This window comes from Rhinoderma darwinii, chromosome 11 (genome assembly GCF_050947455.1).
Source record: "Rhinoderma darwinii isolate aRhiDar2 chromosome 11, aRhiDar2.hap1, whole genome shotgun sequence".
Classification (NCBI taxonomy): domain Eukaryota; kingdom Metazoa; phylum Chordata; class Amphibia; order Anura; family Rhinodermatidae; genus Rhinoderma; species Rhinoderma darwinii.
The window spans coordinates 80,203,281-80,218,496 of record NC_134697.1 but is presented as its reverse complement, the minus strand read 5'-3'; the positions used below and the strand labels follow the sequence as shown (position 1 = coordinate 80,218,496).

The window sequence follows — 15,216 nt, the reverse complement described above, 5'->3', positions numbered from 1 at the left end:
TGACCTATTTTAGCTTTATGCTAATGAGTTTCTTAATGCGTGTTTTACTTTTTGACCAAGTGGGCGATGTACAGAGAAGTGTATGATGCTGACCAATCAGTGACCAATCAGCGTCATACACTTCTCTCCATTCATATACACAGCACATAGTAATCTTAGTAGATCACGATGTGCAGCCACATACACACACACACATTAATATTACTCGGGTGTCCTGACCGTGAATAGACATCACTACCAGCCAGGACATGATGTCTATTCAGAATCCTGACACTTCGGTAACGTTTGTGCGTGATTACGCTGTAAACTGTCAATTAAAACGAGATTACGCTTGCCTTGCTGTAAATCAACCACAAACTTTACCGAAGTGTCAGGATAGTAAGAACACTGCTGTGTAAATGAATGGAGAGAAGTGTATGACGCTGATTGGTCACTGATGATCGTTTTTCTAAATAAAAAACACTGCTGTAATCTACATTACAGCGCCGATCACATTATGTACAAGATAGGCCACTTATAATGTGATGACAGAGCCTCTTTAAGTTCTGTTTAATAACCTGGTTTAGCAAATAAACGTCATTTGTTTTGAAGAGTATGATGCTGGTTTGGAACTGGGTATGAGAAGCGGAGGAGGATGCAACTTATAAGAGGAGGATTTCAGAAATTATGGAAAGAGGAATGAAGTGAGAAGGAACAGGGAAATGAAAACCAGGCAGAATATGAGGGTACAGAAGAGAGCAGGAGAAGGCTGCAAGCTGCCGACCTCCTTCCTGTACAATGTGATCCTTTTGGAAAAGTAAGAAACAGAAAACAGCTGCTTGTGTAGGCCAGCTGTTTCCCTGTGCAAACTCCCTTTGTGCCCTGAAACATGTTAGAATACAAGCCTCATCTGTAAGGGAACAAAGGCACAGAGTGTGTCCAGTGTCAGTTTAGGAGAACTCATAGCTCTGAACAATTTGTTCTTGCAAGTTGGAGTTTAACTGTTTCACTCCTGATGTTTACAAATGGATTGATATGTTGTAAAGAGGCACATGTTAGTTATATGGGCATAATACGTCATATGGCAGAAGATCTAATAATAAAAAATCTTAGCGCCAACATATTACGCAGCACTTTACAGTTTAGAGGGAATATAAGCAGACTGTAATGGCAGGAAGGAGGTGAAGGGAAAGTGAGCCCTAATCTACCCACCGCCCTGTCCCTGCCTACTTGCAACGACCCGCCCTAGGCGACGAGGTACAACTGGGCGGCGGTCTCTACGCTGTCTAAGTGCACAGGAAAACAAACAGGGAACACGCAAGGGAAGGGGCAGTAGCCACGGAACGCCACGAGGAAACGGAGCGGCGAACGAACAGTCAGGACCAGGACGAAGTGAGTACACCCGAGCGGGCACGGAGACAGAAGCAAGCCAGGGGCAAAGCAAAGCAGGTCAAGCAGAACTGCAGCAAGGCAGAAGCACGGCAGAAGCAGGCTGGAGCAAGCAGCAGTGGGGCCAGGAATCCAAAAGAATTACAAGCACTGAGGGAGAGAACAGGGCAGGTAATAAAGGACAGGGGGCGGAGCTAACTCCGACAGACCAGGCCGCGATAGGCTCTCCCACTCCTGAGCCTGCCACCCTGGTTGGTGGGAGATGGTGTCAGTCGAACAGGTCTGGCCTCAGGTGTGGATTGATTAATCCCAGGAGTATACCTAGATGAAGTACCTGGCAGATCCCTAACACAGACAATATCAGACATTACATAGTGACAAAGCTAATTTACAATTCAAACAGGAGGATTGAGGACCCTGCTCGCAAGAGCTTACAATCTATGAGGAAATAAGGGAGACGCAAAGTGTAACCGTGTTTGTTCTGTACAATAGTCAAGCCAACTTTTATACACATGGGGTGGTAACATAAAGCTGCATGAGCCGGTCACCAGCCAGTGTATGACAGACATGAAGTGCAGTACGGTGCAAGGAGTGTGAGGGAATCTTATTCTGATGACTAATGGGGCCATGGAAAGGAGTCCGATCAGGGAATGTTATAGGCCTGACTAAACAGATGTGTTTTCAGGGCACGTTTAAAACTGTGGATGTTGGGAATTAATCGAATTGTCTGTGGTAGCGCATTCCAGAGGACTGGTGCAGCACGAGAGAAGTCTTGGAGATGGGAGTGGGAGGTTCGCATTATGGCGGATGTTAATCTAAGGTCGTTGGAAGAACATAGAGCACAAGTAGGGTGGTAGACAGAGATGAGGGAGGAGATGTAAGGAGGTGCAGCACTGTGGAGAGCTTTGTGGGTGAGAGTAATACGTTTGCATGTAATTCTGAAGGGGATGGACAAACAGTGCAGTGACTGGCACAGGGTAGAGGCATTGGTGTAGCGTTTGGTCATAAAGATGAGCCTGGCTGCTGCATTGAGGATAGATCGGAGAGGGGAGAGTTTAGTGAGTGGAAGACCGACTAGTAATGAGTTACAGTAGTCAAGACGAGAGTGAATCAGAACGACAATGAGAGTTTTGGCTGTTTCCTCCGTAAGAAAAGGGCGGATTCTGGAGATATTTTTGAGGTGAAAGTGACTGGAGCGTGAAAGTGATTGAATGTGAGGAGTAAAGGAAAGACCGGAGTCAAAAATAACACAGTGCTCCTTGGGAGTTATGGTAGTGCGCCACACTGAGATGGATTCATCAGTTTTAGGTAGGTTAGTAGATGGTGGGAGCACAAGGAGCTCAGTTTTAGAAAGATTGAGTTTCAAATCGTGAGAGGACATGATGTTAGAGAGTTAGGAACGTACTTGCATACATGAAGACAGGCTTCCTTTCCTATTTGGCATAGAACACCTTGCAGAGGCCAGTATTATAGGGAGTCTCCGCGTTGAATTACCATTGCCTTTCCACCAGCACTCAGTCTGGTTTTGCAGTATTTGACTAGTACAGTATGTCCTACTGGCTACTCAAAATGATCACAGCCAAAACCGTGACCTCCTCTGCCTCAGAAGATACTCGCCAGCTGCTCATCTACTGAGGAGACGGGCATTCTGTTCAAAACTAATCCCTGTTTTTCCTTTTGGCTTTGCACTGTAAAAGTGTGTGTCCGGTGCCTGATGTATAATAAAATCTACTGTGTTTGCTACATCCTTTCGCTTGTTTTCATTAACTTACTTAGGCCTAAGAGTACGTAGTTTTGCATATTCAAAGTATTGAGAAATGTAAGAGTCTGCTGTGCATGCTTCATGTGTATTATGTTGATTCATTTAATAAATCAGATCAGACCGGAAGTAGATTAATATATATTAAAGGGATTTATACACTTATATAGAATTTAATATTCTTTAATTATGAAGGATGTGTGACCTGTTCAGACAATATTTTCCAGTTTACATATTTCTGAGGATAGGCGGCAATCCCGTAACGACAAAGGAAAGAAAGATTGTTCGTTTTAGATGTAAACTTGCCCAATCCTTTGATCCGTCGAAAGATATTGTATCTGGTAGCCGCTTATTTCCCTCTTCACATTAAAATATGGCTGCACATTCAGGTGATCCGAAGGTGCAGTTTCTTTGACAAACTTAAAAGGGTTTTCTGGCACACTGTGCTCTCTGCTTCGATTCCTTCCCTGTCCCATAGGGTGTGCACGCCACACCAGTAAAATTGTTCCCACCTATCCCTTCTCACCCTGGCCCTTATAAGGAACCTTGCCCCTTTCCCCAGTGCCTGAGCAATGTTGTGTCTTACCCAGTGCTTGTCTGCAAAGGTTCCCTAGCTGAATTTTGTATCCGGTATTCCCATATCCTTGTCTGGTGTCCTTGCCAAGTCAAGTGTCCAAGGTGACTGCACTATGCGTTTCCGGTGTCCGTGTCAAGTGTCTGAGACCACTTCAGTGTTCCAGTCCAGTTATCCAGCTTCCGATAGTCCGGTACATTCCAACTTCCAATAGTCCAGTACAAGCCAGCTCCCCAGGTACTCTCGCACTAGTGTCGGTCATAGACATTCCGTTTGACCAGCTGCTACTCCACTATGGCGGAGCTACCCAGTGGGTCCACATACCCACAGTCGTGACAAGTTGTCATCAAGACTGCTATATGGACGTCTTAAAGCGGGCTCTTCCTCACAGGATCTCGATCTTTGAACCAGAACGGAGAGCTCTGGAGGACCCGGGCCCATCCATGTATAACATGGTCATGGCATAGTTTTGAATGGCTATTATTAAATACTATGTTTCTCCTGCAGCGGCCACTGCAGGGAAAATGCATATGCGGTTCCAGGAGATGGCCACACTCTGGGCCAGGGCAGCAGCTATTAGAAATGGAGTTGTCTATGAGACTAAGGCATAGTTCATGTTTGGTACATAGATCTGATGTATACATTTGTATGCAAAATTAAGTATACAAATTTACACTGTAACATTCCCATAAGTTCTATAAACTATAAGGATACACTTTTGGCATATATTTGACAGCTTTACAGCTAGAGACTGTTTTCTGTTTTTACAATAGAAGTCCTTCAGTAGACTTCTCCACACCTATGGCATGAGTCGGCACCTTTTACTGTTTGTTTTGTATCCGTCTGAGGAAAAAAAATACAAAAATGCTGAGTCTTTAGTGGTGTAGCTTCCTGTTTATAAAAACGGGACTTTACAAGGATCTGGAGTAACTTTTGTCACTTGTAATAAGACCTTGGACTTCATGACTTTTGTCACTGCCACTCTCTTTGTGAGTCACTTATGCCTAATTTTCCATCTATATATACACACCTTAGGAGGTGTATATATCTCACTGCTGGGACAGACGTGTCCCCAGGGTCTCTACCACCTGTTAGAGTGCAGTAATTCAGAGCTGACAGATACCAGATGTTGTTTAGCGGACGGAGTGTAATTCTCTTATTAGACAGCGCTTACAGAGTAGGAGGACCGCAGCTCAAAACAATCCTGTAGACATGACTGGCATGCAACAGTTGCCCATCTATAAACACATATTGGTGCACAAACTTATCAGACTAAGTGCTTATAGAAAATGTATCCCCTATATATTTTTTCCTAATTAAAATCAGTCAGTAAAACGATCTTTTTTTCTATAGATTTTTTTTTTGTTTTTTTTCATTGTAAATTTTCTTTTTTTTTTTTGTAATTCTCTGTACCTGATTATGTGGCAGCTATCTTGCCGAAGCGGCTGTTATTAGCATTTAGGCATATACTTTACAGCAGTCACATAGACCATAGGAACCTGTGAAAAGGAGGGGACCTATTCACTTCTATGGGAAAGTTTTCTAGGCATGTTCCGTTACATGTGCAGGGATCACTAACAGGAAGGGATAGGAGGGGAGCGGTGTCCATCACCAATTGTAAATGGTGGATCCTGTGTACTCTCTCTAATGTGCAACATACAACATACCAACCTTATATAGGTGGATTTTTTTTCTTTAAACAAGTGAAAAGTGTACAGTGCATTAAAAACATCAAAATAGCTTCATGATCATAAGGAGGGAGCAGGAGCAGAGATGGATACAGATCCTGCTTCCCATAGAAGCCTATGGAGAGGGGAGGGGGAGCATGAGGAGAAAGGAGGAGCAGAGACGAGACACAGGCTGCTGGTAAGAGTTATATGCAATGTTCTCTCTAAGTCTTGGCAGCTCCTGAGTGGGGCAGTCAGGGAGCAGGACGAGTCTCCATCAATGGTGGGCGATCTGATGACCAAAAGTAATTCCCCCAGTAAACTCTAATATATCGACTTAATAAGACAATATTTCAGACTACAGATTTCAGACTACAATATTGCAGATGCAGACTTAAAAAATCAAGAGCCACGTTGTCTCCTAAATAGCGTGGTAGCACAGTCCTTAAAGAGACTCTGTCACCAGATTATAAGTGCACTATCTCCTACATAATCTGATCGGCGCTATAATGTAGATAACAGTGGTTTTTATTTGGAAAAACGATCATATTTGAGCAAGTTATGAGCAATTTTAGATTTATGCTAATTAGTTTCTTAATGCCCAAGTGGGTGTATTTTTTACTTTGGTCAGCGTCATACACTTCTCTTTACAACGCCCGCTTGGTCAAAAGTTAAAAAACGCCCAGTTGGCCATTAAGAAAACTAATTAGCATAAATCTAAAATTGTTCATAACTTGCTCACAAATGATCGTTTTTCAAAATAAAAACCACTGTTATCTACATTACAGTGCCAATCAGATTATGTAGGAGACCGGGCACTTAGAATCTGGTGACAGACCCTCTTTAAGATGCAGTTCGTGGACAACGGTTGTCTTGCATCATGTAATTTATAGTCTTAGATTGTGTAGTCTTCTTGTCACGTTGGGTTCGTGGACCCACTGGGCAGTACCGCCTTGGCAGTATGGCAGCTGGCCAACAGGGTGCAGGTCACAGTTCACAGTTTGTATAAGGTACCTGTGGCAGCTCGGACAGTAGCAAGGCAGGCTCGGCTAGGACTAGGCAGCGGGTAGACGTCCGGCATAGATACGGCACTAGAACAAGATAGCATGGGATACGGGATACAGGAACAGGGAACACTGGAACTGGGAAACACTAGGAGACCATTTACTTAGACAAACTAGGATATGACAAACGGCGCTCAGGCAAGGATCAGAAGGGCAGAGGCCTTCTTATAGTCCAGGAAATCATGTGAGTTGATTGTTTTCATGTGCGCGCGCTGGCCCTTTAAGAGTGGGCACGAGCGTGGGCGCCCACCCTACGGGGCGGACCGGAGCGGAAGTGAGCGCTGGCATCACCTAGGAAGGAGTTGGGGACCAGCACTCACAGATCCATGGCTGTGGGCGTCAGGAGGTAAGTAAACCGGACGGCCCGTGGCCATGGACGCTACACTTTTGACATCTCTCCAGGCCAAACATGGGAAATCTAAATTTCCACTAGGCACCTGCATTCTATAAACAGATTTCTCCTTCAGCTAAAGGGATTAATTTCTGATATTCTATTAGGAAATTAAGATATATATTCCGAAAAGAGCATCTTCCTCTAAAACCATAATGCCAAAATTCCTGGTGCCCCACCACTGCTTTCCCACAGTCTGTTACACCTGTAGACATGTTTCACCACTTGGCAAAAAGTGTACAGGTTATTGGGTTTTTTGTTGTTTTTTTGGGGGGGGGGGGGGGTCTAAAACAAGAAGAGAAAAAAACAGGAATATCCTGGGGATTTGGAACTCGGTATCAGATCATAAAATTAAGTAAAAACCGCAAAAAGGCATGATTTTCTCTTTCTATGTTTGAGGTTTTTCTTATACAGCCAGTTTTAATGAAAACTGTGGGTTCATTTTAATAACAAAATAGTAATACCTCCCTTTTTGGGAGATGAAAATTATATTAGTTTACTTGCAATCTTGGGAATTACATGGGAATTTGTCACATTGAAAAACCCAAAAATTTGATTCAATTATACAACCATGCACAGTGAAAATAAGCAGGCTGGAATACATTATAAATTCACTGAAGTGATAAATGAGTAAAATGTATAACTTTTATTTCATAGCTATCTAAAAACAGGGGTACAATCACCACTGTGAAAAGCCCAACCGTGTATTTTAAAAACGTATTAAACAAATACTCCAAGTCCTAATTCGTTTGCGAACCCTCTATGACTGAGTATATAAACAGAGATAACAATTATGGAATCAGCGTTTGAACATTGGTGTAACAGTGGTTTAAACCCTAAAACACACCGGAGCCTGCAGTTAACCGCACCTAGATCTCCTCAACAATGCCACTGCCCCCTACGCAAAATTCCCTCACTTAACCCGACATTATAGAACGTTTTGTAGCGTTTCTTCAGCCATTTTTATCATGCTTTCAAAAGGTTTTCTTTAACCCCCTAAAATATACCCAGTTACCCCATAAGGTGCCACTCTCTTGATGGCAACATGCAAAGTAAGCGGCATGAGTCATACAGAGCCAGATAAAGTTTGGTGGAGTCCCCTGGAGAAAAATGATGGGGCTAACGATATCCGCAGAACCCACCGACATTGACAGGAGTGTCCGACAATTTTTTTATGAAGCCAGCCCACCTGAACCCCGATGAGCATAAGGATCGGGTATGTTATATCTTAATATGCCTAATCCTTTGTATCCTGGAATTCAGCAGAACCAGGCAGCCGCCTAAGCTCCTAGTTTATAAGCATCGTTCAACCACTGGATTTCTTCATGTTTGCAGTTCAGGCAGATGGTTCGTTGGAGCTCCGAACAAAGATAAAGGAGTTGGGGCAGTTATGTCTCGCTGCTGGGAGTAGTACCTGGAAAGCACTTGAGGGACCTGAAAGGTGAAGGTTACTAGACTGGAGAATTGCCACTTTTGCCCTCCCTATAATCTAGACCTGGATACATTTAACTACACAGTAGTAAAGGATCTGCCAGACACAGCTTCTGTGTCGACGCCCGTGGGTAATCCGTCTGCACCTGCTCCTATGTTTGTGAGACTGACTCCATCTTCCACCACTCAGGATGGCAGGCTTAGGAGTGGGAGAGCCTATTACAGCCTGGCCAGACGGAGCTAGCTCCCGCCCACTGTCTATTTATACCTGCCTTTCCTGTTCCTCCTTTGCCTGTGATTCTGCTCTGCTTGTTTCCTGGCTCTGCTGCTGCTGCTTGAACTACTTATCCTCTGCTTGTTATTGACCTTGGCTTACTGACCACTATCCTGCTCAGCGTTTTGTACCTCGTGCACTCCTGGTTTGACTCGGCTCGTTCACTACTCTCGTTGCTCATGGTGTCTCCGTGGGCAGCTGCCCCGTTTCCCTAGCTTCTGTGTACCCTTGTCTGTTTGTCTGTCGTGCACTTACTGAGCATAGGGACCGTCGCCCAGTTGTACCCGGTCGTCTAGGAGGGGTCGTTGCAAGTAGGCAGGGACTGAGTGGCGGGTAGATTAGGGCTCACCTTTCTGTCTCCCTACCCAGTCATTACAACAGTGCACTATTTTATTTTCTAAAAGTATGCATATAAAGCCTTTATTATTCAAAGGAATTGGACCTGTATTTTAAATATCTTCCACAATAGGAAGAGAGTCACTTCTAATCGCCCCCTCACCAATTTGTGGTCCTCTTAAATGTAAAAATGTTTCCTTGAGGTTCTAGCAGGAGGCCACACTAGTCTGCTTGTCTGTGCAGAGCTGTGAATGGGAAACTGGAATTTGAATACGTACTTTAAATAGACGCCTGTGAATTCTGCATCCTCGTCTATTTCAGAACTAGCCGAGCCCTCTGTATGAATGCATTGCAAAAGATAGTAATGCAGAGTGTTATTTCAAGGCCCTGTCATAAAGCTTAGGGCCTGCTCTTTTTTTTCCCGCTTTTACTTATATGGGGGTAACATATTCAGCAGCTGTGTAACCTGTTCCTGACTTGTTACCAGTTAGTAGTTACGTAAGAGAGATATAGCATGGACCAAATATCCATTCTGTGTTCTAATGTAACCCTAGAATTGTGAAATACAGTCCTGCTCAAGAAGTCTATTGTCTGCAGCATTTTTGTTTTAGGAATTGTGTCGGGAGGGTAACGAAACGCTCAACAAACTTCTGACATGTCAGAAGTTTGGATTGGTGGGGGTCTGAGCACTGAGATCCCTACCGATCGCTAAAACGAAGCGGCAGAAGTGCTTGTGGGAGCGCTTACCTGCTTCATTTCTGTTCGGCTTTTTCCGGAAAGTAACTGTCGTACCTGATTGGACGGCCTGTCCTAAAGGAGAGGAAAGCATAATTAGTCAATTAAGTCTGAAAAGACTGTACTGATACATTACTACAGTTCCCAGGGCATAAATGTGAAAACATAAGGAAAACTGAACAGAACACACACTATGTGACAATGTTTTGCTGCACTTTGTATTTTAATGTAATGAAATCTACTTCCAATTGTTTGGTCTTGTTTAATTTTCTAGCTTCCCTAATCTGTTTTATTTGCCATCGAAATCCTCCAAACATTTTTCCACCATGGAAAACTGTAGCTCAGCTTAATGTTGGCTATTTATTCCCAGGGATTCAGTACTTCATGACTTCATGTCATTTTTATTATCCGCTACTTGTAGAAGCTAAAACGTAATCAGGAAGAAAGTAATTTTGTGCAAACCGTGCTTGGGTAGTTTTTGTGTTAAATGGAAAGTATTGTTAGAAAATGACCTGTTGTTTAAATCAAGGCTTTGAACATATTAAACGTATTCTCTAAGATTTTTGGTGATGTTTTCTTTTAATTTTCTATGGCAATATGTATATTTAAAAAATAATCTTAAAATCGTGCAGTTTTCACATTGGCCACTAAAACTCACAAAATGTAATACTTCCTGTTCTGTAGAGATCACTTCTCAGCTTTCATCTCATCATTACAGATGGGATAACAATGAAAGACCATGACAGAAGTGGTCCCCAACCAGTGGGCTCATGAGTCACATGTTGCTCACAACCCTGATGTGTGTTTCTCGCCATAGGAACCTTAAGTTATAACCATATGCTCCTGCTGCAAAATGACATCCACATTGACGATATTACAGACATATCCTATCCCCAGAAAAGTGCCAATTTGTGTGGTGGAATACCAGTGTGTGAAATTTCAAACAGAATTATTAAGCTTTAACCCCTTAACGACATGCCAGGTACATGTACGTGACAGCCACTAAGGGGCTCACGGGCTGAGCTCGCTCCATACTTAGAAGGTGACGGCTATGTAATACAGCCAACACCTCACTGCAATGGGCCGAATCAAAGATCATTTTAATTCCGCCCGTTTAACCACTTAAATGCCACGGTCAATCGCAACTGCTGCATTAAAATCGTTAGAATCAGGGGTGGCCCCCTCTGACATGCCATTGGATTGGTCGTGTCCTTAAAGAGGCTCTGTCACCACATTATAAGTGCCCTGTCTCCTACATAAGGAGATGGGCGCTATAATGTAGGTGACAGCAGTGCTTTTTATTAAAAAAAACGATCTGTTTTCACCACTTTATTAGCGATTTTAGATTTAGGCTAATGAGTTGCTTAATGCCCAAGTGGGCGTGTTTTTCCCTTTAGACCAAGTGGGCGTTGTACAGAGGAGTATATGACGCTGACCAATCAGCATTCTGCACTCCTCTCCATTCATTTAGTCAGGGATCCTTTTAGATCACTATGTGCTGTCTTATACTAACACATTAACAATACTGAAGTGTTTAGACCGTGAATAGACATTCCACAATCTCTGCACTTCGCTTAGGCCCCATGCAAAAGTACGTTCGCGTGCATGGGGCCTAAGCCTTTTTTGAACCATCTACTATTCCTGCTGTGACCAGTTCCTGAGGTAGACTATTCCACAGATTCACGCTTCTTATGGTAAAGATGGCTTGTCGTATGTGTTATAGGGAACACACAATCACTCCGCTGACAATAGGTGATGGACACAGCTTCCCTCCTATCCCTTCCTACACAATGACTTCAGCACAGGCCACAGATCATGCCTAAAACACTCTCCCATAAAAGTCAATGTTTAGCCCCAGACTATTGTGTCCTATGGTCCATGTGGCTGCTGTAAAGCATATCTCTAAATGCTGCTAACCGCAGCATAGTCAAGATGGCTGCCCCAAAATCATGTACCGAAAATAGCATTAAAAAAATCTGCAATCAAAAATGTAAACAGATTAGCAAAAAAGAATATGTATTTTAATTAGTTTATTAAATATAGATGATGTATTCCCTGTAAAGATAGGACTCACGTTTACAAATGATAGAAATTTGGATTGTTACATGTAAGGGTATGTTCACACGGCTTATTTACGGACGTAATTCGGGCATTTTACGCCTCGATTTACGTCCAAAAATGCGCCTCGATAGCGTTGGCAAACATCTGCCCATTCATTAGAATGGGTCTTATGATGTTCTGTGCACACGATCATTTTTTTTACGCCCCGCTGTCAAAAGGCGGGGCGTAAAAAAGACGCCTGTCAATTCTTCAGACGTAAATGGAGCCGTTTTCCATTGACTCCATGGAAAAACAGCTCCATTTACGTCCGTAATGGACGCAGCGAAATAGCGCCTCAACATGCCATTACGGCTGAAATTACGGAGCTGTTTTCTCCTGAAAACAGCCCCGTAATTTCAGCCGTAACGGACGCTGCCGTGTGAACATACCCTAAGGCAAAAAATGTCCCATTTAAGTTTTTCAATCTCAAAAGGTTATGTCTAGCTCTTTGAAGCATAGACATGATTATTGTATCTGGGTAAGTTTAGGTGATAATGTAAGTGAAGTTAATAGAATGTAATAGAATGTATCTTCCAAAGTCTCAACTAGTCTTGTATGTCTCAAACAGGCACTTGGCAATAGCCTTTATAAAAACGCATCTCCTTATGGGTCTTTGAACAACATCGTGGATGGCCTAAGCTCTCTAACTGAACACTTCTCAGAAATTTCACTGAACTCGGAGAACAGAAAACCAAGCAAGAGGCCCCCTCCAAACTACTTGTGTCACCTCTGCTTTAACAAAGGTCATTATATTAAGGACTGTCCACAGGTAAGAAACTTTGATACATCCCTATTGCTTAATATCAAGGCGGATTGTACACTTTGGATATTATTGTCAGGAATAGTTGGAGAGAAAAGTAATTCGTACTCTAATGTAAACCTACTGATTTTTTGAAGGAACACTCAAGCATAATTTTCTATGCCTAGTGCAATGCCAGAGGGGGCCGGGGCATGACTCAATGACTCAAAGCACACCAAAGAGACAGAAGTTGGGCCTTGCCCCATCCGGGCCTTGCATTAGGCATAACACAGTGTGTCAATGGTGAAATTAAATTAAATCTTTGGAAAAGAAAAGTTATGGACCCATTACTAAATTTATATTTAAGGAGGTCCTGTCACCTCTCTTGACATGTCTTTTCTTAGAACCCTGTGTTGTACCGTTTCTCTGTTGTTCCTCCTAGAAATGTATGAATAAATGAGTGTTACCAGTTGGGGGTGTGTACCTGCATAGTCTGACACTGTCCAATCCGTGCTAACAGTGAGTGTCTCGATCTGGGGGTATGTGGACCGACTAGGCCGTAGCGGAGTGGTAGCTGGCCAAATCACAGTCTATACAAAGTCTATACAAAGTCCTTAGCACAAGGATACCTGAAGGAGTCGAGACCGTAGCAGATGCTTCGGCACAGATGGAGCTTGAGGTGGCAGGAGACGTAAGATGTGGTGTATGACAGCAAGCTTGGCAGGTGATGCCAGATGTGTATGACAGCAGTTGTGGCAGGTGACACCAGACGCGGTGTATGACAGCAGGTGTGGCAGGTGACACCAGACGTGGTGTATGACAGCAGGTGTGGCAGATGACACAACACAACTCCAACACTAGATAAGGCACGGGAACAAACACTGCACGTGATACAGGAACACTGGGAGTAGAATACAACTAAGGGACCATTTGCAATACGAACATGGGTAGACAACAACAATGCTCAGGCAAGGAGTGAAATGGCAGGGCCCTGCTTATAGTCCAGAGCAAACTGGGGCTAATTAGACATTATTAGCATGTGCGCGCGCTGGCCCTTTAAGGCCTGGCACGAGCGCGCGCACCCTAGAGGACACTACGGGGCACAGCGGCCACTCCGAGGAGCGAGATGTCGGCCAGAAGACTGGAGTCTGCGGCTGTCAGAAGGTAAGGAGAGGCAACGATCCACGGACGTTACAGTGAGACTGTTTGGGGACATGCTCCATTGACAAGAAGAATGTTTAACACCCAGTTTTTACTTTATGAATACATTTTTAGTAGGTTTAACAGAGGAACGGTACAATTTAAAGTTCTAAGAAAATATGTTCCAGAATTGTTATTTCATGAGGAATACAAGTATTTGCTAAAATAGACGGGTCAGGTGAGGTGACAGCTCCTCTTTAAGTATAAAGCCAGAATCGACTTTTTTTTTATGGTTTTTTTGGCTGACGTAGACCTGAGGATCTAGTTTCCACATTGAACCCACACTATTTCTACTGTTGAACACTAATGTCACTCAATATTAACCAAGAAACCATGTTGACCAACAACAAGTCATTTGTTTTACCACATGTGAACCTCAAATCTAATAAACTATCACAGGCAACTTCTTCCATATGAGTCTGCTCTGTTTAGATTTAATAATTGCTCATTTTCAATGTATTACCAACGGGACTGGTTCACTGGTGTTAACAAGGCCTGAAAAGGTGTTAATCGACTCCTGGCTGCTTTGTAAAAAGATTTTTATTACTGCTAAGTTTGGTTACTTCTATGCAAAGCAGGGGCCATTATTATATTTAGTGATAGAAACTTTACCAATATATACTGTATGTATAACTTGCCTCTATCTACGTCAAAATAAATGAGATTTATAGATCTGTTCCTGACCAGCTTTCAAAGCTGACTCCTCCGATGTCTAATAAGGGTGAAATTAAAGGTTGAAGGAAAAGAATAATCTGTAGCTGTGTTGGTGAATTGTGTGTATATTATATGTGTGTGTGATTTTGTGATTTGTATATATATATATATGTGCAGCACTCTGCGTCAAATTCCAACACGGTAATAGGTGCAGGCAGGTAATCCAGATCCGTGGATTGTGGCATAAATGAAAGAAATCCCGCAGCACTCCGATAGTTCCAAAAAGTATGTGATTTATTCAGTCAACAGCAGCTGTAACTATCTTAGTGCTGTGGGATTTCTTTAATTTATTATATATATATATATATATATATATATATATATATATATATATATGTGTGTATGTATGTGTATATATATATATATATATATATATATATATATATATATATATATATATATATATTAGGAATATGAGGGTGAACATCTAATTCTTTGCTGCACCCAAAATGTCTCTTGTCAGTCAAAATGAGGTCCATCTCCAGTAGAAGGACGTTAAAGGGGTTTTCCAGGGATACAAAATTTTTGTACTAATACTCTATCAAAATTAAATAAACTTCCTAATATGCATTATAAATTCCAAAATCAGCTTTGTAAAGGTATACGTTTAAATTGCTAGAGTACAAATATTCTGCCTGTATAAACGTTTAAAATAAATATTTATTGACAAAATTTATTAAAATTAGTAGGGCACAGAGTGCCAAAAGATCCAGGTACAGGCGTTGGCAACAAGATCAAGGACGCACAATGAAGAGTGTGTGATATAAACAGTCAGCGTGCACTCATTCACAAGTGCCTGAAATGTCAGATGTTATTTGTCACAAAACCTAACTCCATGTGCTGGCAAATATTAGTTTAGTCTGA

The 15,216-nt window shown here is 42.6% G+C and overlaps 1 protein-coding gene across 2 annotated transcripts in view; it reads left to right on the top strand.

The window, feature by feature from the left end:
- ZCCHC24 (zinc finger CCHC-type containing 24) overlaps positions 1-15,216 on the top strand; it is a 145,585-nt gene that overhangs the window by 21,117 nt on the left and 109,252 nt on the right. For both annotated transcript variants that reach the window (XR_012851172.1, XM_075842833.1), the window contains exon 2: positions 12,268-12,468. Coding sequence is in view for 1 of the 2 variants with exons in the window: in XM_075842833.1 (XP_075698948.1) it covers positions 12,268-12,468 (201 nt within the window). In the remaining variant the exon portion in view is untranslated. The remainder of the gene's footprint in view (positions 1-12,267; positions 12,469-15,216) is intronic.